General features: G+C 37.0%; 2 protein-coding genes across 5 annotated transcripts; both read right to left on the reverse strand.

Moving 5' to 3' along the window:
- Positions 1-1,140: 1,140 nt before the first annotated feature.
- Positions 1,141-9,856, reverse strand: LOC104086838 (uncharacterized). Of its 3 annotated transcripts, none has more exons than XM_070189271.1 (8): positions 9,814-9,856; positions 8,449-8,754; positions 7,496-7,695; positions 7,013-7,363; positions 6,704-6,904; positions 4,731-4,801; positions 1,794-1,933; positions 1,141-1,621 (listed from the first exon to the last, which is right to left on the reverse strand). In XM_070189271.1, exons 1-8 carry the CDS (start codon positions 9,839-9,841, stop codon positions 1,299-1,301), a joined length of 1,620 nt encoding a protein of 539 aa, XP_070045372.1. In that variant the 5' UTR covers positions 9,842-9,856; the 3' UTR covers positions 1,141-1,298. The 3 variants fall into 3 exon arrangements, with proteins under 3 accessions (XP_070045372.1, XP_009589478.1, XP_018623108.1); XM_009591183.4 differs by lacking the exon at positions 9,814-9,856 and adding an exon at positions 9,579-9,768; XM_018767592.3 differs by lacking the exon at positions 9,814-9,856 and having other exon boundaries at positions 8,449-9,546.
- A 1,664-nt stretch (positions 9,857-11,520) lies between these two features.
- Positions 11,521-22,198, reverse strand: LOC104086837 (transcription factor EMB1444-like). 2 transcript variants are annotated; one of them, XM_033653567.2, is made up of 12 exons: positions 21,980-22,198; positions 21,236-21,802; positions 20,464-20,625; positions 20,143-20,227; positions 19,684-19,725; positions 16,078-16,137; positions 15,600-15,719; positions 14,352-15,518; positions 14,165-14,266; positions 13,260-13,400; positions 13,049-13,171; positions 11,521-12,173 (listed from the first exon to the last, which is right to left on the reverse strand). In XM_033653567.2, exons 2-12 carry the CDS (start codon positions 21,328-21,330, stop codon positions 12,093-12,095), a joined length of 2,178 nt encoding a protein of 725 aa, XP_033509458.1. In that variant the 5' UTR covers positions 21,331-21,802; positions 21,980-22,198; the 3' UTR covers positions 11,521-12,092. The 2 variants fall into 2 exon arrangements, with proteins under 2 accessions (XP_033509458.1, XP_009589476.1); XM_009591181.4 differs by having other exon boundaries at positions 15,600-15,716; positions 21,236-22,197.
- Between the last annotated feature and the right edge of the window lie 299 nt (positions 22,199-22,497).

Raw genomic sequence — 22,497 nt, forward strand, 5'->3', positions numbered from 1 at the left:
TTATTAGTTTTCTAAATATATTGTCTTGCTATTACTTGCTATCATGACTTCCTCTATCTTCTTTAGCCGAGGGTCTATCAGAAACAGTCTCCCTGCCCTTCAAGGGTATGGATAAGGCTGCGTACATCCTACCCTCCTCATACCCCACTTGTGAAATTACACAAGGTTGTTGTTATTATTGTTGTAAATTTAATGCCATATGTTTGACGGCAATGATTCACGTATAGAGAATTTTATTTAATATTAAATATTAATCCAACTCTACGTAACATAAAATTTGGAATATTGAAAATTTTGCCTTAAATTTAGGAGTTATAAATTAAGAACTTAAATAATTTAAAAAGTAATTAATAACTAACCCTAAATATTAGAAAATTAACTAAATAACTGTTATAAAATACTAAAAAAATTAATTAATTGACTATTTTTTCAGAATGAATTTATTTTTAAATAGTAAAAAAATGTATAACATTTTGCTTAAAGCATTCGTGCTTTTAATAATACTATAATATAGAATAGATAAGTTAATAGATTATCATTAACTGAGTTATATACATCCCACATTCAAGATTCCGGGAAGGGAACTTGAGTGCTTTTGATTTTTTTTTTAAATATATATATTGAATTTATCAACAAATAAAATAATTATCACCGGAATTTCAATAACGTACAAATTCTAGAGCATACCCCACAAATCTATTAAATATTTAAGAAATTAAAAGAAAATGAAAAAGAGTTTGTAAATTCGCGTGAGAGCGAGAGCGAAGATAACATTTAAAAAAGGGAAAGAAGACCAGACCTGGAGTGGCTAAAGAGGAGGGGCTACTCCAAATATATATCCCTCTTATGGGCCAATAGTAAAGGGCAGAATGGTAAAGAAAATAATATAATAATCCCACCATACCAAATTAGTTAAATATATGAGGTTTTTATGATTCGTAATCCGTTGTATTAAAAGCAATAATACAATAGAATACGATGAAAACACACAACCCAACGAAAACTATGAGTCAATTAAGATACAAACTCAGAGACACTACTATAGCAATTATTATGACCCCTAGAAAACAACTGAATGTTCCTAGGACAGGACTCAAAGATGTGAGCAAGCATTAGAGGTTACAAAGAGAACAAAAAGACTAATGAACAAATTTGGGATCAAATTTATTGAGAAGTACCAAAATTCCCTTTACCAAATCAAGGAACTTGGGACATATAAGAAGAGGGGACATTTTTGAGGATTATTAAAGTACCAAAAAAACTGTAGTTTACACAATGTTACAGGTTTAAATAGGTATTCATCTGAAAATAGCTTCATCAGGAGAACCAGGCAAACCTTTTAGAACGTCTCTTAAGGCATAATAATAACCTTCACATTTGTGGTCAGAAATAATGTTGCTTGATAGAAGTATCCTCTGAAAATGTTCACCTGGGTGTCTCTTCAAAAGAGTGAAATATTCGCCACTGTTTCCATTGATTCTAGCATCTGCATTCCTCTTTAGATAATAGAGACTTCCCGGCACAAACAACTCATCAACTACTTTGCTACCAGCTTCTTCCCGTCTTACAAGAGAAGTCGCATTTCCCGATGGTTTGGAGGTAGGCTGAACTCCAGAATTATCTGAATACGTAGAGGAGAATTGAAAGGATATGTAAGTAACATAATTGAAAACAGACACAACACTTCAACCCCCCACACACACACTTTTATTCCAGACCCAGAAAAGTAAATAAATGAAAACGAAAAATGCAAATGTTACAGAACATTTGATCAATCGAAGTCTCTCCCATACCAGAGTACTTTGCATTGCCTGGCAATTTAGTATAATCAGCAAGTTTCCAAGCAACATCTTGCACAGAAGACACAACCTGCTTCGCATTTGTGAACAAATCTATGACACCTCTCCAGTCTTCCTTCTGGAGAACACTCACCCTGTCCAATAAATAACAGGAAAGACAAAGATTAGCATGGATCTTATCATTATAGACCTTCCACCCGCCTCCCTCAACTGCCAACAACGAAACCACCCAAACCCTAAGGTAGTACAAGATGGAAATAAGGAAAGAGGAAAAGAAAAAGAAATAAAACTTAAGATTCTGACATACGACCATCGTAACTGTCTCCTCAAAGTAGTGCTTTTTATTCTTGTTTAAGAGATAAAGTCCCATTATCCCCCTGCGTGTAGAAGAACTTATGGATTACCCTTCCTTGTGTTGCTAAAATAGGTTTGCAACCTCCTTGCTAAAAGAAACCAGTAGAGCTACCCCTTACCCTTAATTTGACTTTGTATAATTAATTTTCTTATGCCAAATAACTATATTTTGTGTTTCCTTCTTTCCCTTTAACTAAAACCAATATTCTGTAAATTAAAGTCCCAGTTGACTTAGATGAATTCAAGTCACCATGGGTCAACAAATATCTAAAATAATAAAGGTAAAAGCTCCAGAGTGGATATTACAAATCCTTTTAGCAAATCTGAGCTTGTAAAAAGAGAGAAAAGAGAGGGAAAAGAGGAAATAGACTACTACATGCAAATGGCCCACACCTTTCTCCTCTAGCCCCCCACACCTCCAAAAGATAAGGCACTAATGCATTGACATAAATTTTAGTGTTGAAAACTTAACATTAAAAAAAAGCATAAATTACTTTTAAATGTTGAAAACCTAAAATAAACAAATAAAAACATCTCCTCTGATAACTTGAATTTTCAGATCAGTTAGTTCAAACAATTCAACATGGTATCAAAGTGGATAAAAGTCTTGGGTTCAAGTCTCAGCGTCACCCGTCAACAAATATGGTTGACGTGCTTGGACCAGGAAAAATATTTAAGTCCAGCATGTGAGAGAAATGTCGAAGACCTAAAACAAATAAATAGAAATGTCCTCTTTCTTGCAACTTAATCTTTTAAATTAGGGCATAGACATATAACTGAGAAATCCCCTGTGCGTTAGCTAGCTCAATCCCAATTGTGCTCACAGGTTTGGAACTCAGGAGAATATTGGCCCGCCCCTCTACCCTGATCCCACTTAAACACCAAGTTCCAGCCAGTGGTAGGGTTCAAACTTGTGACATGCGCCTAACCACAGTTCAGGCGTTGCATGCTTACTATTAAACCATAGCCCAGAGCTCTAAGCTCTCTCATCTATTTAGTGTAAACAATGTCTAAAGGATGCCTTAATGCGACAAATAGGAACATCATCTAGCCAAATTAGCAATTAAAAATCCTATAAACATAAAAGCATGAATGAACTAGGTTCCCTTTACTCCAATAGTCACGATAAGTAACCCAATTTCCTTTTTCTTTCGTCCCAGCAAATTTTACCTCTTCTCTTACATGGACTGTTTCTCTTTACTAGAATGTGAGCTAATATAAGCTAATAACCTTATTAGCTTTTGAACTTATCAAAATAGTGACCAACTGACCATATATTTTTGATAAAGGAACGAATTTATTGTTGTAGGAAACCAGCTCATATATAAGCAGTTCTATACAAAAAAAGTAGAGAACCTACACAACATGGTTCTCTAAGAATGATATCCAATCCATTATTATACTAACAGAAACCTAGTGGGTGCTCCAAAAGTCAACTAGAAACACCTGTATAAGTTCATCTCCATCCCAATAATAGCTCTTATTAACTCGAAAATGAACATGCGTTTCTTATAATTGTAGTTTTTTCTAGTGAAAGCAGTGAAAACAAGGTCAGGCACATCAATTCTTCTTGACTTCGTAGTTTTGCCAGTAGGAGTTTTGAAAGTTGGAGAGAGAGAGAAAGAGATGACTAAAGTATGGGGAGATGGACTATGTTATCTATATCCAGACGGAGCAATAGCTCGACCAGGAAAAGGGGAGAGAAATCGTGCTGGAGCGGGGACCCATCAAGATCTTGTTTGGATATGGATCATAGCATGTGTCACTAACTTCACTGATCATATCTTTACACCTTGGATGCTTAAAGATATGCCTAATAGTAAGTAGTCTATGCGGATCCTAAACTATGACGCAAAAATACAAAGCTTTACACCAATAAGGCAGAGAAGCCCTGATATAGCCATGAACTTTTCGCGGACATGGCCATCCTTGGCCCAGTTAACCAAATCAGACTAAACGACATAGAGTTGGCTTTTTGAGTTGTAAAGAACTGAGCACTTAGCAGGAAACTATAGAATATTTCATCATTTGGGTATTTCATGTAAGTATCAACCAGCTACTTTTGCCAGTGACAGCCTACAAAATTGACTGACTCATTCAAGCTGGAGATCTAGTATAACCCAGGCATCATAGCTTACTTTACCAAAAAAAAAAAAGTAGAGTCCAGGCATCAGGAATGGTAGAATGAAACTATAGATATTCCATCTAAATTTTTATGAACAGCAATTTCGTAAGGGAAAAAGAAAAGGAAAAAGACAACTTGGTTAGTTTTGTAGATGTTGTCACTAATGTCGTAGATGTAGTCTTTATATCATTCACTTGAAAAACCAGTCACTGTATGAGTCAGGAATTGTACAAAGAAAATAGTTGGTCCTTGCTTTAACAATTGACAGAAAGTCGCTAAAGGAAAGAGACAACCCATCTCTATACAAGCAGGAGAACAAAAATAGAAAAGAAAATGCACGATAAGCAAGAAGCACAGCAATATGCAAACGGAGGCCTAAAGATGCAGCTTCATGTATCTTCAAAGCAATGATTAAGAAGATCCTAGGACCAATTAACGATACATTTGCTTACCAGTTAGTTTGAAGAATTTCATTCCTAAGTCTCGTGAGAGAGGTGACACTAAGCCTTGGAATTATATCACCCTACATTTGTAAAACATGAAAAGAATCAATCAAATGTTAACAATAGGTTCTACAGATTCTGCTCCATAGTCACATTTATTATGAAAAAGGAGAAGGGTCAAAATGTGCCCCTGAATGATACGAAATGGTCTAGATATCCCCTCAGTTAATAGTTGGGGTCAATAATGTCTTGCCGTTAACAAAGTGGTTAATATTTACCCTTATTGACTAATGGGAAATAATTAGAAACTAATTATCTCTAATCCGACTAATTAGCACTATCAATTGCCACATGTGTTATTTTAATCCAACCTTTTTAACACCCCACCTCTTACCGGATCCCTTACCCCATTTCCCCCCTTTTCAGCAACCCCCTCACCCAACCCCCATGCCGGTCATCCTTATTCCCTTCCCTCTCTAACTTGAAGCCTATATGCACAACCTGTCCTATATGTATTTATGTAATGTATGTGTATATACTTCCACTTCAATTTTGCAAAAAGAAAATGTTTCTAAAATTATTTCTTACATTTTAATATAAGATCGTTTTCTTGAAGGTGGGATAGAGAAGATGGTAACTTGCTGGATTTTCAGTCAAGTTATGGTTTCTAATAAAGGAATTCAGATTTTTTGGACAGAATTGACTGCTGAAATTTGGACTTTGGGGCAGTCGTCGTTGGAGATGATTATACAGAAGAACTTCAAAATGGTAATGCCGAGTTTGACACGGTACTGAGCTTGAAAATGGTAATGCCTAACCTCTGCATCGGCTTGGTGATGTTGCCACCAGTATAATTCTTTTGAATAGATATGGTATTCAGAGAATTTTAGCCGTCGAAGGTAACGAAGAGCTGCAGTGTCACGTGGTGCATAGAGGTTGCCCATTACAGGTGAGGCTTAGTCAAAATCTATGCCAAAACAGAGGGGCAATCCAGTGCGCGCTTCACGGCTACAAATAGCGAGGATGTCACAGGGGCGTGTTCAGGTACTTCAGTCTAGATTCAATGACGCGGCTCTTGTCTTCTTGATAATTGGAAGAAGAACAGCAAAACTAGTGATAAAGAATCAATTTCAGACCCTCAATTTAACCCACATGGAGAAACGCTTAGCTTGAAAAATGCCAAATGTGAAATTGGAGGTGACCCATCAACTGATGGTGACTCATTGAAGTGTTTGGGTGGAGTGATGAAGGGATGAGGGCTTGGGTGTCGGAAGGTGGTTGCTGCAAGTTTCAGAGTAGCTAATGGGGGGCTGGTTAGGTGGTTGTAGAAGCACGGTGATTTTTAATGGAGGACAGCGGTTGGGTGTGGTTTATTGCAATGCAGTGGTGGTTAAATTTAGTGCTTTTTTGGGAGGAGAAAGCCGACGCAAAAATGCAGAGAATGGTTCAAAAAGGTGAATGGTTGGAGCTTTTTTAAAGTGGTAATGGAGAGATGGAAAATGACGATGGTGATTTCTGCTGACTGCCAGCGTCACTTGACAAAGGTAGTGCTAGAAAAATGGAAGAAGATGGTTTTATTTTTTAGCCATGTGTTCCTTCTCCTATTTTAATGAGATTAATCAATCGCTAAATTCTAATTAGTTTCTAAGGAAGGGCCGTTTGCAAAAAAGGTTAAACTATAAGCCATAACGGCAAGGACATCATTGACCCCAACTATTATGGAGGGCATATCTAGACCATTTCGTCTAGTTAAGGGGAAATTTTGAACCTTATCCCTTATGAAAATATACAACAACAACAACCCAGTAAAATCCCACTAATGGGGTCTGGGGAGGGTAGTGTGTACGCAGACCTTACCCCTACCCCGAAGGAGTAGAGAGGTTGTTTCCGAAAGACCCTCGGCTCAAGAAAACAAAAAGACAAAAGGACTCCCTTATGAAAATATCTTTATCCAAAAACCAACAGAGTTATCGATTACCGACCTGCATAATTGCCGTTGTGACATATTCAGAGCAATTTTCAGCAAGTTCTTTAGAAACACATGGGGGAGTACCATATCCGATGGCTGATACAATATCAGGGCTAAACCCAAGCTCTTGGAATGACCTTTGACGAAGCATTATAGCAAGCAATGAAGCTGTTGCACCTCCAAGGGAATGGCCCACCAGCCTTAACCTAAATCCCTATATATGAATAAGTCACTGAATGGGAATATTTTATATTTATATACACGTGGAAACTAAACCCGAAACTTTCTAGGAAAACAAACTGTAAAATGATAAGAGGCCCACCTTGTGTTTCTTCAGGCAGTTTCTTATGGTGTCCAGCTCGTAATTAAGGAACCAACGAGCGGCCTCAGCTGTTCCAAAGTGTGTAGAGTAACCCTCACATGTGATTTCTTCATCACTTGAAGAAATAATGTCAGTTATAAGATCATACACAGTATGAGTTCCACGAATTACAAGAATCACAAGTTTCTTCCGATGGTCAATTCCCATATAATATCCAGGCCTCAACACATCGGAACTTTTTATGAATTTGAAAACATTGCTTTCTCGAAGCATAGTATTCCTAGCAATAGCAGCAGGGTTGGCTTTATAAGATCCCTTAGCCAGCTCGAGGTGGTAGATGAGATCTTGTACCTAACCAAAAAGGCTCATCTTCATTAGAGTTTTAAATTGACGACAGACAGGAAAATTGACATTAACAAAGGCAAAACTAGACAGAATACCAAACACTTTTACTACACAAAGGTTCTGGTAATTAGTGATTACTATCAGCTCAGATGATATTTCTTCACCCTTAACATCTTCAACAGCACTGGTTGATGCCTGCTGGAGATATATGAGATATAAGCCTATGGTGAGATCACTTAGACTCCAATCCTGGAGTCCCAATTTACTACGTTGAATGCTGGCAAATATCTCTGCAAGAGACCTATTAGTTGGTGGAAGTTTGTCTCCGATTACATTTCCTGCAAAGGAAATACAGAATCAACTTTTGGTAGGACACAAAAGGATTGACTCCCAAACCTGAGATTGATTTTAAATTTCCCAGGAGTCAAAATTTATCCTGACCTTTTAATGTCTTTTCGTGGAATAACAAGTTGATTATAAAGACTTAAAACCCTTTTACAGAATCAGCAACTGTAGCCACTAACCAGAGCTAATTTTGGTAGGATATAAAAGGATCGACTCCCCAAACCTGAGATTGATTTTGAATTTCCTAAGTCTTCAATTAATCCTGAACCTTTAAAGTCCTTTGATGGAATAACAAATTAATTGTAACAACTTAAAAATCATTTTCCTTTACTTTTCCTCTCCAAATCACCAATATACTGAAGAATGGGTAACTCTTTAAATGATTTTCTAAACCTTTAAATAAGATTTAAATTTCAAGACATTGTGACTAGTAGATCCACGCCATGTATTTGAAGCCAGCTATTTCAATTGTACAAATCCAATTATCACCCCAATCTTTAAAATGTCTGATAATATTAAAGAATATTATATTTAGCAGTTAGGACTTAGAAGTCAAATTAAAAGTGAAAACTAAGGAGTATAAAGTCAAAACTAAAACATGGGCAGCCACAAATAAACTGAGGTACAGTCTAATGCTCATTTGACATGCCAAGAGCAATGTGCTTATTGAGTCACCCTTCTACAAGATAACCAGTATCAAACTCCTGAAGGTTCCAAAATACTGGAGCATTCATAGAGAAAAATACCTGTTGGCAGAACCGATCTACATAGTTGAACAGCAGGTTCAAGAGCTTTAGAGAGCCAAGCAAGTTCTAACTTCCACTTATTACTATTTAAATCATCATTGACAACATTGAAACTACTTTGCCGAGGACCGTGGCCTATGCTATTTTCTTCAGGTTTCTCTGTCACTTGATAGTTTTCCTTCCCCTCTTTGAAGCCATTATAGGACGCCTTATCAGAATTGGACCAATGTGACTGACACCGGCTAAGAATATTGTACACAAACTTCTGACAGAACTCCTGTTTCCTTGAGATAATAATCCTCAAATCTGCCAGATTAGAATTAAAATTAGGTACCATATTAACAAGTAAAAACATTATAATTTCAGTAGTCTATTTATCTAGCACGCACACAAACCATATCTGCTTTCTATGAATCCACTTTCCCCATCAGGTACTCCCGATTCAGATCAATGTTTCAAAAATAGAATACCCGTCATACAAGAAAGGGTAGTTGGGTGCATGAAACATCCCGGTTCACACAGGGTTCAGGGAGCACCCCAGGGAGTGTGACGTAGGCAGCCTAGGGAGTGTGATGTAGGCAGCCTAGGGAGTGTGATGTAGGCAGTCTACCCTGACGCAAGCTTCACATTCCACGGCTTGAACCTGTGACCTCCAGGTCACACTAAAACAACTTTACCGTGCTCCAAGGCTCCCCTTCAGTACCCCTCATACAAGAACGGGCAAATACTTTATCAATCAATCAACTACACACTGGTTCCAAATTAGTAAAGGTCGTTCCACTATATGAAAATTTTACATCAATTCTACTCTATTAAACAAAAATGGATGATACTCTACAATGAGATCTGATACACCTCAATCTCAAACTAGTTAGATTGTCTAAATTGATTAACACTCTATCCTGGAATGACAAAACTATGCTGCTGACAACAAACATTTTTCTTTACAATTATCTCAACTCTTAAATTCCTATTACTAGCTCCAACTAACACATGGAATTATTATAAATCTTTAATATTCAGTCTCAAAGTTTCATCACTATCCAATTTGCTAATATCATTATAAATCATTACTAATAAATATTTTTCACTCAAAAAGAAAAAAATTGCCGAAGAAAAAACTTCAGAACCTGTGTTATTAAATAAACGCTTCGTGGATTTATAAGCCATCATTTTTTATACACGAACATATACACCTTCATGCATATGAAACCTAAAATTTGGAACATAGCGGGTTTGTCAAAAGGCGGTGGCCGATGGAGCTCCTATGCGGCGGTGCGGCAGCGTATTCCGTCTAGACGGTTAAAGTATCAAAAATGGTACTAAGAAATTACGACTAGTTAGTGAGGACGATATGGTCAGTACCTAAGTTGCGGGCCCGAATCAAATCCATCAACGTTCAAATATTGGGCTAAATAGGCCCACTAGCCCGATCTCATTTTGTCAAGAGAAAATAGCTTAAGAAAATTATCCCAAATAACCGCTGTAAAATTTAATATATATATATATATATATATATATATATATATATATATATGTATAATGGCTATGAAAAATAACAATGAATTCTGAATATTTGTATAAAGATCTCAATAGCTTCGCTCGATACAATTGATTAAATCATCGTGTCTAAGCAAAGTCGTGTCACTTCTGAATTAGTACTCCTTTCAAACGCTGACAATCAAATAATCATTTTTTATAATACAAATGTACGATGATAGCAACTTAGATGGATAGATCTATCTTTTATATTAATCTATTACGTATTAGGTGAAATGAATTTATATAGTTAAGTAGCGTAGCAAGAAGCCCCAAGGATTTTGGCTATGTTAGACTACTCTGCTTTGTTTAGTAACAAAGAGAAAAATTGAGTGAGATTGAGGGGTCTGCATTTCTTTTCCAATTTTCTTGAAATGTCAAACCAAATTAAATACTATGAATGTAGGTTGTAAGTTATGCCGAGTATAAATTGCAACCAGTAAGTCATTTCACTTACATTATATTCGACGAGACAAATTGCCCAATTATTTCTTGGTATCAAACTCTACTAAGTTGTAATCTTTTCGAATTAGATAATTCGATTTGATGATGTTCTTATAAATTAGTGTATATGATTGAACCTTATATTTTAGGCATTTTGTACTCAATTAATTTCTCAGTCCCTCTAGTCGGGTGGGCGTCAGTCGGTTTTTCGACCAAATCCCCCTATAAACCATACGTGTGGGTCTCCCCGCATGCGGCTCACACCATTCGAAGTGGCCCAGCCCAGCATTCATTCGCAAATCCTGTAATGAAATTGAGACTGCACAACCTCGGAAGCTAACTCGCATGTAAAAGGGCTGGAGAAACTTTCTACTTATGAGCCGGGTATAGAACCAATGGGCGATGCTTGGTTACAATTTCGAATCCGTATTATATGTTTGCTCTAATTTTTGTTGTTTTGGATATTGAAACGGTTTTTCTTTATCCATGGACAATGAGTTTCACGTATTGGGTGTATCTTTATTTATAAAAGCTTTCATTTTCGTGCTTATCAGATAACCAAGAAAGAAAGGTCTAACCGAGCGAGGCCTCTTTCCTTCCCTATGTGGAGAGAAGACAGAAAAAGGATGTTTCCCCGCTTTCCGTTCGTCGTCTATTCCCCCTTACAGTGGCAGAGCCACCTTATAGGTGACACCCCTTCGCGGAAAAAAATACACTGTGTAGCTAAGTAAAAAAATAAATTTTATATATATAGACTATGTATTGACTCCCCTTAATTTTCTGGTATGTTTACTTTTATATATTTTGACACTCCTTAACAAAAATGCTGGCTCCGCTACTGCCCCTTATGTCTTCTGTAACAGTGCACGAATTACTATTCTAGTTTTTGGTACAGGAAGAAGTCGAAGTTCTCCAAAACCCTGTTGGAATATGGTTGAGGTCACCTAAAAAATCGAAGAACAGATTCACAATGAATGGAGAAAAGGAAAACAAACCATTATTCCAATAGTAATAAGTTGTAGTTCATCCCACCATTTAGACAAACGTTTATTTTCAAAATGCAGAGGACATAACATTATACTCACCCAAAAGAAAACTTTGAAATGCATTATCACCAAAGCATCTGATAAGTAACTAATAAGTCACCTCATGTTGAAGGCCAAAATCTCAATGATGTACAAGCTAAAATTCTGAATACAAGCACACTCTAAAAAAAGGTTATGTGATGAAGAGCATAACCCTTTCTGTTTACACTCTCCATCCTCTAGAGGGAACAATAGTGATTTACCACTGACCCCCCTCCAACTTTGAAATGCATTACCCTCTCGAACCTCAAATCTATTGGTTGGACGTGGAGGATTTCAAGAGCATAACGCTTTTCGTAGGGGAGCATTACACATAAAACACAAGAAAATAGATACACTTAGCGATGGAACAAACAAGAAACAAAGAATCTATCTTCACACTGCAGAAAAAAATGAAATGAGCACGAGCACTTGTCTAGAAGGGAAATCTGATATTGCACAGAAAACCTTTGAAACATCAGTATCCTGACTGATGATCAATACCTTAAAACCCTGCATATACTCTGAAGATGCCACAGATAGAACTGAAACTGACTTCGATCTGATTAGTAAAAGTTTCTTCCCGACTTTCCAGCTCTACATGTTGATCTTTGCTTGCAGTTTCTGCATAAGCGACCATAATACATCCATGCGGTGCAAGGTTCTATCATTCTGCCCCTGAGAAAAAGGTAATAACATGTATTGAATAAGTGTCGTGCAAAATCAAAAATGAATTAATCAATAAGTTAAAATCAGATGGAACCAAAGGGAATAAGAGAAAGGAACATCTAAAGAACTATGCTAATTCTTGATTCTGCAAGAAGTCTATTGGCATCCTCTACCATAACACTGTAATTTGTAATGACTAAATGCAATCAAAATCTGAAGCATTTTTTTTTTATCAAGCCTTTAAATTTGAATTAAACTCAAGCTCATAACAGAGCAATGTTATACAATTTACAGCATATAATCTATAACTACTTGATATTGTCTTTTCCTTCTCAAAAATCTGTAACTACTTGAATGGTATTATAGTGTTCTGGTTTTTTTTCATTTTCTATACCTCTTTTGGTTGGTTCCATGATTTTGGCGAAAAATTTATCTTCTAATCTTCTTTTAATTTGGAATCTCCTTCGTTTATTGTATAAATGTTTTTTTTTATTAGGATATTGTATAAACAGTCATATTTTCTACATATGCTTATTAAAAGATTGTTTAGGAAATATTTGGTGCTCCCTAAAAACATAAATGTAAACATTAATGTCAAAAGATAATGGAAATATTTAGGAAACATAGAGCAAGAAAAAGAAATAGAAAAAATCATCTAAAATAGATGAAATTATCACCGAAAACTTGTAAATATCAAATGTTCACAAGAAAATATGTAGATTTTCTATTAAGAGATCTTGACAAAGAAACATAAGGATATCACACAAGAAGTAGATAGTGGATACACCATTAGTTGATAAAACATCTTGCTGTGTACCAAGATTCACTAATCAGTGGGATCTACTTAAGGTCAAGAAAACATTTTATAATAGTCAGGATTGTACCTCAACCACGAAACAAATACGTGTCCTCTCACCACAGGCCTCTGCCACACCTTTTAAAATAGTAAGATTCAAGCTCCGGATGGCTTCTGCTATGTCAAGGAAATGGCTGCCGTCTTCAAAGATCTGCATTGGTCTCACGTAAGGATAAATGTTTCATCCCTTACTGTTTCACCAAATAGTCTAACAAAAATTAAAATCCAACCATCCTTACTTCTACAAGTATTTGACCATTCATGCTTAAGTTTTCAACCCTCATAGGACAAACTTTTAGGTTACTTCCAACTTCCATCGCCCAGCTTGAACCATGCTCAAGGAAGGAAGACCCGGAGATACCCAATTCCTTGTCAACCAGCTGTAACATGTTCAACACAAACTAAATTAGTGAAAAGAATTAATAAACCGAAGAAATAAAGCTAGCTATTTTGCTCAGCCAATTATGGCCACAATAGAGCTGTGCAACGCTTAAAATAAGAAACGCATTAAAGCAAGTCTCATCCAATAATTTGGGTATCTCACAGGGATGCACTTTCAGAAGTCATCGCAAGAGCACTGTTTTTCTCTGCAAATTATTTCTAGAGGAATTATGCCACCGGGTGAGGTCAAGTAGAAAATAGTAATAAAAGAAATGAGAAGGCAAGCTTACAGAGTCAAATGACCCCCATTTAAAGAAAGACCATACAACTGTAACAATATATGCTCCACCCCTCCCATCCCCCTGTATAAAATGTCAGAAATTTTCGATTTAGAAAAAAAAGTGTCAATTACCAAGGATAAATGATCCCGTTTTCAATTTTCACCTTGACAAGAGTGGGGTTGCTCCGGTGGCAAGCACCCTCCACTTCCAACCAAGAGGTTGTGAGTTCGAGTCACCCCAAGAGCAAGGTGGGGAGTTCTTGGAAGGAGGGAGCCGAGGGACTATCGGAAACAGCCTCTCTACCCCAGGGTAGGGGTAAGGTCTGCGTACACACTACCCTCCCCAATTTTCCCCTTTTGTTTTTTCAAGGGAAGGGAGGTATGTTTGGGCATCATTGTCAATTACCAGGCTTTGACTTGGCATGAACAATTTAAACTATGTCAATCGAAAAATAAATCACTAACCGTGTAAGAGAAGCTCACCTTTGATGCAGAGCATTTCTTTAGCTTGTCAGCATGCTTGGTAATACTTTGCATGAAGACCATGTGTTTGATTGTTCGTTCTAGAAGTGAGTCTATACTGCACTGTGGTATCATCCCAGAGTTTCAGAACATCTGATTAAAATATTAAGCAACTTCAGAATTAAAGAAATATAGGCTGTTAGGTTACCTTAGAACCATTTGGAACCAGCTCACGGAGCTCCTTGATGCGATCTTGGATCAATTGTCTATCCCTGGGCCTAGGTCGGCAACTTTCACCAGGTCTAGCCCTCTTTTTATGCATTTTAGTGGGTTCAAGTGGCCTCTCAACGTGTCCACTACCTCTGCTACAACTGGTTGATGAAAAACCTCTCGAAGACTGAATACTACACATACCTGATGAGTTGAAGCTGTTCAATGTTTCACGATCAAATGAATAGCCAGTAGAACTGATAGTGCCGATATCACTGTTACAAGGTTCGGCAGTTATTTCAGTGGTCAAGAGGGAATCAACAGATTTACAGAATGACTTGACACTGCTACTATCATTATCATGGCGGTTAACATTAGCTATTACTGCTTCTAGAAGATGCTCATGGCCAGTGCTGCTCTTCAACAGACTGCTGGTGCCGATTTCCTCAAGCATCTCAACAGCCATTTCTTCCTGGTTCCCCGCCTCCCAGTCGTTGGAAGAATTCCCTTTCTGGAAAACTGGCCCTAGTGCTTCAAACAGCTCATAGCCAGCGAAGAACCTGAAAGGAGTGTGCATTGTGTAATTACACTCGGTCTCGAAACCTAAATTTTTCTCAGCACATTTATCAGGATATGCATTGGGAAGATCCGGCACACCCAACACTCCATTTCGATCATTGTAAGCTTCAGAAGAAAGATCGTTTTTATATGGCACAGTGAGTTCGGTGACTTGTCCAGCATCATATGAAACACTTTCATTACTTCCATTATTCCTAAAAGTTGGCTCAGTTTCATCTACTGAGCCCTTTCCCAAGACTCTCGAGTTGCTAGATTGGCCTTCAAACTTCGGATTAGTTTCTTCCCACATCTGCCCTTCCTCTTGGTGTTTTATAAGGGAACTTTCACAGCTTGGCGGAAGCAGATTCTCACAGTGACCAGATCCTTGAACTGCAGTCTCATGAAGTCCTTGCTTATTAACCACTTCAAGTATTTTATTTGGGTAACTTCCAGGTTGCAAGAAGATACAAGAATGATCAAAAGATTTTTCAACAGATGTATATAGAGGAGAGCACATATTTTTCCCATCTTCACAAACATTTCTACCTAGATTATTTACGCAGACTTGAAAAACCTCTGAACCTGAGGTTCTTGTCGATATCTCTGACTGGCAAAATTTAACAGCGTCAGATAAAGGAGTAGATGATCTGTGATAACAGTAATTCGGTGAGCATAATAGTCTATTTACCAAGCAAGAATTTTCCATGCTGTTCTGCATCGAACTCTGCAAGCAACTTGCCATCGACTCCTGGAGCTCAGAAAAAACATCTCTAATATGCTTGACCACCCTCAAATCCTCAGAAATCTTCTTTGACAAAACAACCGAAAGAGCATAAGATTTGGAGATAAGGCAAGTGTAGTTACATGTAGAGATCAATGATAACATACACTCCTATGGATGATGTCAATTAAGCCAGACATGGCAAAACTAGTTGAAATTTCACAAGGTGATGAATTTTAAGTGGAAGTAAATGATGCATTGGTGGCAGTCCAACATAACAGCCACACATGTGAAATTGAATAAATACAAGTCAAGAGGACATCAGTCACAAAATTGTCATAAACAGAATAAAGAAAAAACTGAAGGTGGTTTGATATGAAATTCTATTTGTCACGTACTTAAACCATTTATACATCTTTAAAAATGAGACTGTAGATCATCTTACACTATCCAAGGATCCAAGTTGTACAACTCCATGTGGAGCAACTGCAGCAACAACGATGGTCTGCATTCAAGAAAAAATTCTTTTAAGGCCCAATATATTTTTATGTAGCCAATAAAGTTCATGATGAAATTCATATGACTGGATATGGATAATGTTGAAGTCAAATTGAGAAGTTTATCTTCATAAACTCCGCATGTGAAGATTAGCATCAAGAAAACAGTTGATGCAAGCCTTGTCATCTCATGCAATTACTGTATTGTCTCGAGGACTAGCAGCAATGTGAAATCGATATACTTTGTCATATGCATTTCACAAGAATTCCAAGGAAGAAACTCAATAACCTTCCTCAGGACATAGAAAAACATAGTTTACTGATTCAAGTACGACAAAAATTTAGGAGGTGTCTTTTTTCCTTTAATTTGACAGTTCTAATACAAAAAATACATTTCTTCTGCTTTAATCCCATCACTCTACGAATGAGAAATCTAGAATGTCAGGAGTTCCCTCTATACACCCTAAGGTTAAGAGTAATAGATCATTTACACCTTAAGGTTAAGAGTAATAGATCATTTACGCATCATAGTAATACGCAACCATTTTGTCCCCTCCGTCTCACTCTATTGATCTAAGATGATTCAGCATAGAGATTAAGAAAAAGGTTGAATGAAAAATAAAAAGATTTTTTAGCGGCGACTGCAATATGTAAAAGGAGTTATAACAGAAGGGATAGGTATCACACAAAAGGTCGTACAACAACAACAAACCCACTATAATCCCACAAGTGGGGTCTCGGGAGAGTAGTGTGTACGTAGACCTTATCCCTGCCTGGTGAAGGTAGAAATGTTGTTTCCGATAGACCCCCGTCTCAAGAAAAGCCAAAAGAGAAGAAGAAAAAGAAAAGGTAGCACCAAACAATGACAACAGGAAAAATAAATAACTGAAGGGAACGAAACAACATGAAGTAATAGAGACCGAAGAATAGAAAAATACAAGAGTGCTACTAATACTACTGGTAATGCAAGAGGAAACTCTCGCCTACCTACTAACCTTCTAAACTAATTCTCGACCTCCACACCTTCCTATCATGGATTATGTCCTCAGTAAGCTGAAGCGGCACCATGTCCTGTCTAATCACCTCTCCCCAGTACTTTTTTGGCCTAACTCTACTTTTTCTCACCCAGTGTCGGCTCAAGGGCCAAGCGATTAAAGCAAGGGCTTTAGGCCCTTAAGTTTTTAAGGCCCCTTTTTTTTAATTAATAGTAAAAATAGGTTAATCTAGGCTCTTTTTTGGAAAAATATTTAATATTCATGGTAAAAAAGTATAAGATTCTTATAAAAAACATGATTTCTTAGCCAATGTGATTGATGGTCGTGAGAATGCACGGGAGAAAAATTTATTTTTTAATAATAATACAATGAGCCCTATATATGATACATATTCTACTCCTACAATATATGGGATTTGGACATATTCTACTCCTACTACATATGAGACTAGAAATTTCTGGCCGGAAAGTGCACCACGCGCCGGTCAGACGCGCTCGCCGGAACCCTAGTTCTGGTAGGGTGTGGAGGCGCGTGAGGGACTCCGGAGCGATTGACTGGGTTTTGTGGCCTGACTTTTCCAAACAAGACTGTAGTATTGGTTTTTGCACAACACTTACCGATGAGGAGATAACGCAAATCAATCTTGAGTAGCCAATCGGAAAGACGCACGGTGACTGACTTTTCTGTTCCGATGGGACTGGGATTTCTGGGGTTTGGTCGCACAAGGATTTCAGATCTGATGGTGGTACTGGAATATGCACAATACCACAGTAGCAGTGATGAACCCTGGGAACAAAACGAAGTTGCCGGAAAATTGCATTGAGATCTTTCTTCCCGGATGTCGCTGGAATGACGCACAACGATAATTTTCTCACTGAAACTCTGATACCATGTGAGAATGCACGGGAGAAAAATCTACTTTTTAATAATGATACAATGAGCCCTATATATAATACATATTCTACTCCTACAATATATGGGACTAGGACATATTCTACTCCTACAGCATATGGGATTAGGACATATTTACACATAACTATCTAACAATGGTGACTGATGATTAATTTATATTATAATATTAATATTTTTTTCCTCATAATAAACTTGTATTTTAAATTCTCCTTCTTCATCCCACTAAATTTTCTATTTTCTAAAACACACGAACGAAAGGCATTGAATAAATTAAAATTGCATTTCTCGTTCTTTCTCTAGTTCTCAAGCATTGCAACAACAAATTAAAAATATTGAAATTTCATGTTGCTATCAAGTTTTCAACATCTAGAATCAGGTTCGATTATTCTAACTTTGCTACTATTTTTTTCTTTAAATTTGAACCTTTTTTTGTATATTTACCTATAGTAGTATATTGCTTTTCATTATCTTATCAGAATTTAAATGTCAACTATAAAGATGAATCAGGTTACTCGTTATGATTTTTTTTCTTAAAGCGTCTTAATATTGGTAAAAAAAAGCCTCTCAATAAACTTTGGCTTTAGGCCTTGAACCGCCATGGCCAACCTCTCACACCTCCTAACAGGAGCATCTGTACTTCTCCTATTCACGTATCCGAACCATCTCAGCCTCGACTCCCGCATCTTGTCCTCCACGGGGACCACTCCCACTTTGTCCCCAATAACTTCATCCATAATCTTAATTCTCCTGGTATGCCGACACGTCTATCTCAGCATCCTTATTTCTGCTACTTTTATCTTCTGAACATGGGAGTTCTTGACTGGCCAACACTCATCCCCATACAGCACAGTAGGACACCCAAAAAGGTTTTAAAATTCTAATATAACTTGTATACTAATTCTAAATGCATAGAAAGTAAACTTTGTCATTTCTTGGTGGTGGTCAATCATCTTTAGAAAGGCGGTCAATCATCTTTAGAAAGGCTAAATGCCCAGGGACTACTGACACAATCTTTAGTTGCTTAGTCTTTTTATAAGGCAAGCATGTCAATCCTATGTCAAGAGCACTTCTAGTCCTTGTATCGGACAATAGGTGATGGACTCTCAAATCAAAAAGGATTTGGCAATATTGTACTCTCTATGTTCCAGTTTATGTGAACCTATTTCCTTTTTGGTCCGTTCCAAAAAGAATAACCCATTTCTAAATTTGGTAATAATGTAGCTTAAACTTACAATTATACCCCTAATGAGAAGCTTTTATAACCACACAAATACGTTGGGCCCCTTTTGACTTGTTTAGGACCACAAATTCCAAAAGTTTTCATTTTTTCTTAAACTTTGTGCCCAGTCAAACAGGTTCACATAAATTGTGAACGAAGGGAGTAGCAGATAAAAACTTTAATTTCTCCAATTCAGGAAAGAAACGGAAAGATCAGAAATTGTCGTAAATAGAAAAATATGGTGAGAGACATATGCATCAAAGATGATGAAGACATCAATCACCAAAATATCATGAGTAAAAGAGTTGAGGTGCACACAAGCTGACTGGACACCACCATCATCAAAAAAATAAAATATCATGAATGAAAGAGATTCTAATCCAAAAATAGATGCTCATTGATGCTCTAGTAGGGATCAGGATAATTACCTTAATACCAACAGAAAATTGAGCTTGCCACCCATCACAGTGCTGAAAAAGACAAAATAATAATGAATAACTGTGCACACAAGATACATTTACTACTCTCTCAAATTTACTATCACATTTTCAATTTTAGGCTGTGTAAGTTAACTTTTCTAAAATGAAGTATCTTCCAAGTTAATATCAATCAAAAGTTTAATGGGCCATACTTTTACTCTATCTGCCATCTAAATAGCTCAAATAGTAAGCCATTCACAGTTTTGGATCTACTTGTCATAAACTAGTTCATATTGATAACTCCAGTGTAATATATCGCTCCCAAGTCAATGTACCTTTTATTAGACACGACAAACTTTCTATCTGTAACATTCAAGTTGCATCAGAGGAAGTATATTGTTGTGTCTTAATAGCTAAATTCATCAGAAGCATGCTATAATTGCACATACTCGGAAAAAAATGGCTCACCTCAGGCGCCAAGCTGGTGATAGTTGCACCTTTGTCCGCTGAAAGCCACAAATGTTTTCCAGTAATTGCCACCTGCCCTACAATACTGTCCATGGAGATAGTTAGAAATTTGATTACCATAACCCATAAATCCTATTTATTTATTTTAGAGAGAAATTAGAATCACAGATTCAATCTGACAGGAACACATCGTCTTACAAACGATTACTGTGCGACTAACTGACTATACTCTCAGACTTTCAGAACCAGATAGCATAACAAATAAAATTTCTTCAAGGGAAATAAATCATAAACTTGCTTCTGGTCATCTAGGTATCATACCCTTCTCCAAGAGAATAAACATGATACGACATCTTTGCCACAGCTACTCCAAGACGATTGTTGGAATAATATCCATCATGAAGGTTGCCTGCTGCACTACCAGGAGATTTTTTCTCCGGAAAGCCGTCATTGTCATAGTAAGCGTCCGCCCAAGTCAACATCCTACAATGAAATCCACATGAAGGCCAACTGATAAGAGAAGATATGTTGTCCTTTTTATACTCAAAAGTATTAGAAGGCCAACATATGGCGGATTACCAACCACAACTAAGAAATCTATTCATCTCAAAGAGACCCAGTACTTGATAAAACAAGTCTCAGCAAGTCTATTATTAAAATCAAGCTTCTACTGAGCTTCAGAATTAAGGTTTCTCTATGGTATGGAACAAAAACTTCTGGCAAAAACAGTGTGAGACAAAGCATATGCAATCTTTGATTTCCCTGTTGAAGGGGAGGCTATTGGTTGCTTTATATTATGAACCTCCTGCTTACTGAGAAAAATAGATTTTGCATTTAGATTCCGTAAGTGCATTTCTGAGTTTGGAACATCCGATTAGATACTTTTTGTTTCAATTGAATATGAAGACACAAGCTAGATCATTCCCGCAAGAAATCTGAAAGCAAGCACCTTTCCAATTTCTGGCTAAGCAAATGAAAGTCCAGGGTCAATACAATAGAAAAATTTTCTTTCACTTTTACCCAATTTGTAAGCAGAACCAAAAGAAATATCAGTAGTAGCTAAGAACTCAATGAAGGAGGCAAAGAAACTCACATCCGAGCTCGATGTGTGAGCTTCCAAAACACAGCATACTTCCAAGGAGTGTTGCAGCAAAGGCTCCTCAGTGCTTGTTGCAGTTGGCTTGCCATATTCTTTCCCAAGTCACTAGATTTTTTTAACACACAGATCCCCCACCCTCCTCCCCCAACACTCAAAATAAATCCAGTCCTAAACCTAACAATCCCCAATTGTGTTCCCTTTGGCTGTCCGAAATTCTAACTTCCTCTGTATGATCCTCTGCCTGCTTGCTTCCTTCTCAACCCCGCTCGCCGCTCTATTGGCGGTCCTACTGTTGAAAGAAGCAGCATCCCATCATCTTTTCCCATTCTCCCTCTTCCCACAGCTCAAAAAACCAAACCTCACACCAATAAAAATCAAATCTTGACTGAACCAACCAACTCTAATTCAGTAATCAGTAACACAGAATGAAACCAAGAATCCAATAAAAACAATAGCCGCACATAAGATTATAGTACTATCCATGCAAGTTTCCATTACCAAACAATAATCTTGAACAATATTTACCAACTTGAGAATAATAAAAATCAAATCTTGATTATCCTATAAAGACCAACAAAAAGAAAGCTATAAGTGAACTAGCAAATTGATACTTGATTTTCCTTTAAAATGACTTCAACATCTGAAGTGGGGGATGGAAAACTAACTGTACTAACTGCAGACACTAAAAGGAAGAATCTTTGCCTAATATATCAACAGTAAGCTTTCTGGGAAGAGTACCTACGACGTTTTGGAGTTAACTTCTGAATTGCAACATTCACTTCCATTACTATTCTAAGATTTGAATATACTGGTTTTTGTTTCTGTTCTTGTTTTTAAGCTGAAAAAAGCTATGTATATAACACTCTACTAGTAAAAGTGTACAGCGAGGCGCGAGCTATATGGGCTAATTGCTTTTGATTTGGAAGTTATCTTTATATAATAATAGTCTTAAAGAGCGCGGCTTTTTGGATCTGATAAACAACGTGCAACCCCCAAAATTCCCTTTTAAGGACTAGGACTCTCCTAAATAAATGGATTAGGCTCATCTCCATTTCTCAATCTTTCCATTTCTAAAAGTTTCTATTTTGATTTGTGACACTTGTCATATTTATATATTAATAGTCCAAATTTATTTAACTAACTAATAGTCTTAACCATGGCTAATATACCTTTATTTTAGGAGAAAATACTCTCTAACTATAGTAAGAAATCTTCATCTCCAGAAATATTACTAAAGAATTTGCCTAAAATAGAGA

Source organism: Nicotiana tomentosiformis, chromosome 1 (assembly GCF_000390325.3).
Source record: "Nicotiana tomentosiformis chromosome 1, ASM39032v3, whole genome shotgun sequence".
NCBI lineage: Eukaryota > Viridiplantae > Streptophyta > Magnoliopsida > Solanales > Solanaceae > Nicotiana > Nicotiana tomentosiformis.

What these genes read in the sequence shown, in the direction of transcription:
- LOC104086838 (XM_018767592.3), bottom strand. Translation starts at nt 8,803, where the DNA reads ATGTTTTTACTTGTTAATATGGTACCTAATTTTAATTCTAATCTGGCA. An exon ending in ACTGCCTGAAGAAACACAAG is followed by an intron (nt 6,905 to 7,012) that starts GTGGGCCTCTTA and finishes ATTCATATATAG; the next exon opens with GGATTTAGGTTAAGGCTGGT. An exon ending in AGGCAATGCAAAGTACTCTG is followed by an intron (nt 1,622 to 1,793) that starts GTATGGGAGAGA and finishes CTACGTATTCAG; the next exon opens with ATAATTCTGGAGTTCAGCCT.
- LOC104086837 (XM_033653567.2), bottom strand. Translation starts at nt 21,330, where the DNA reads ATGGCAAGCCAACTGCAACAAGCACTGAGGAGCCTTTGCTGCAACACT. An exon ending in TCACCAGCTTGGCGCCTGAG is followed by an intron (nt 19,726 to 20,142) that starts GTGAGCCATTTT and finishes TGTCTTTTTCAG; the next exon opens with CACTGTGATGGGTGGCAAGC. An exon ending in AGAAATGCTCTGCATCAAAG is followed by an intron (nt 13,401 to 14,164) that starts GTGAGCTTCTCT and finishes AACATGTTACAG; the next exon opens with CTGGTTGACAAGGAATTGGG.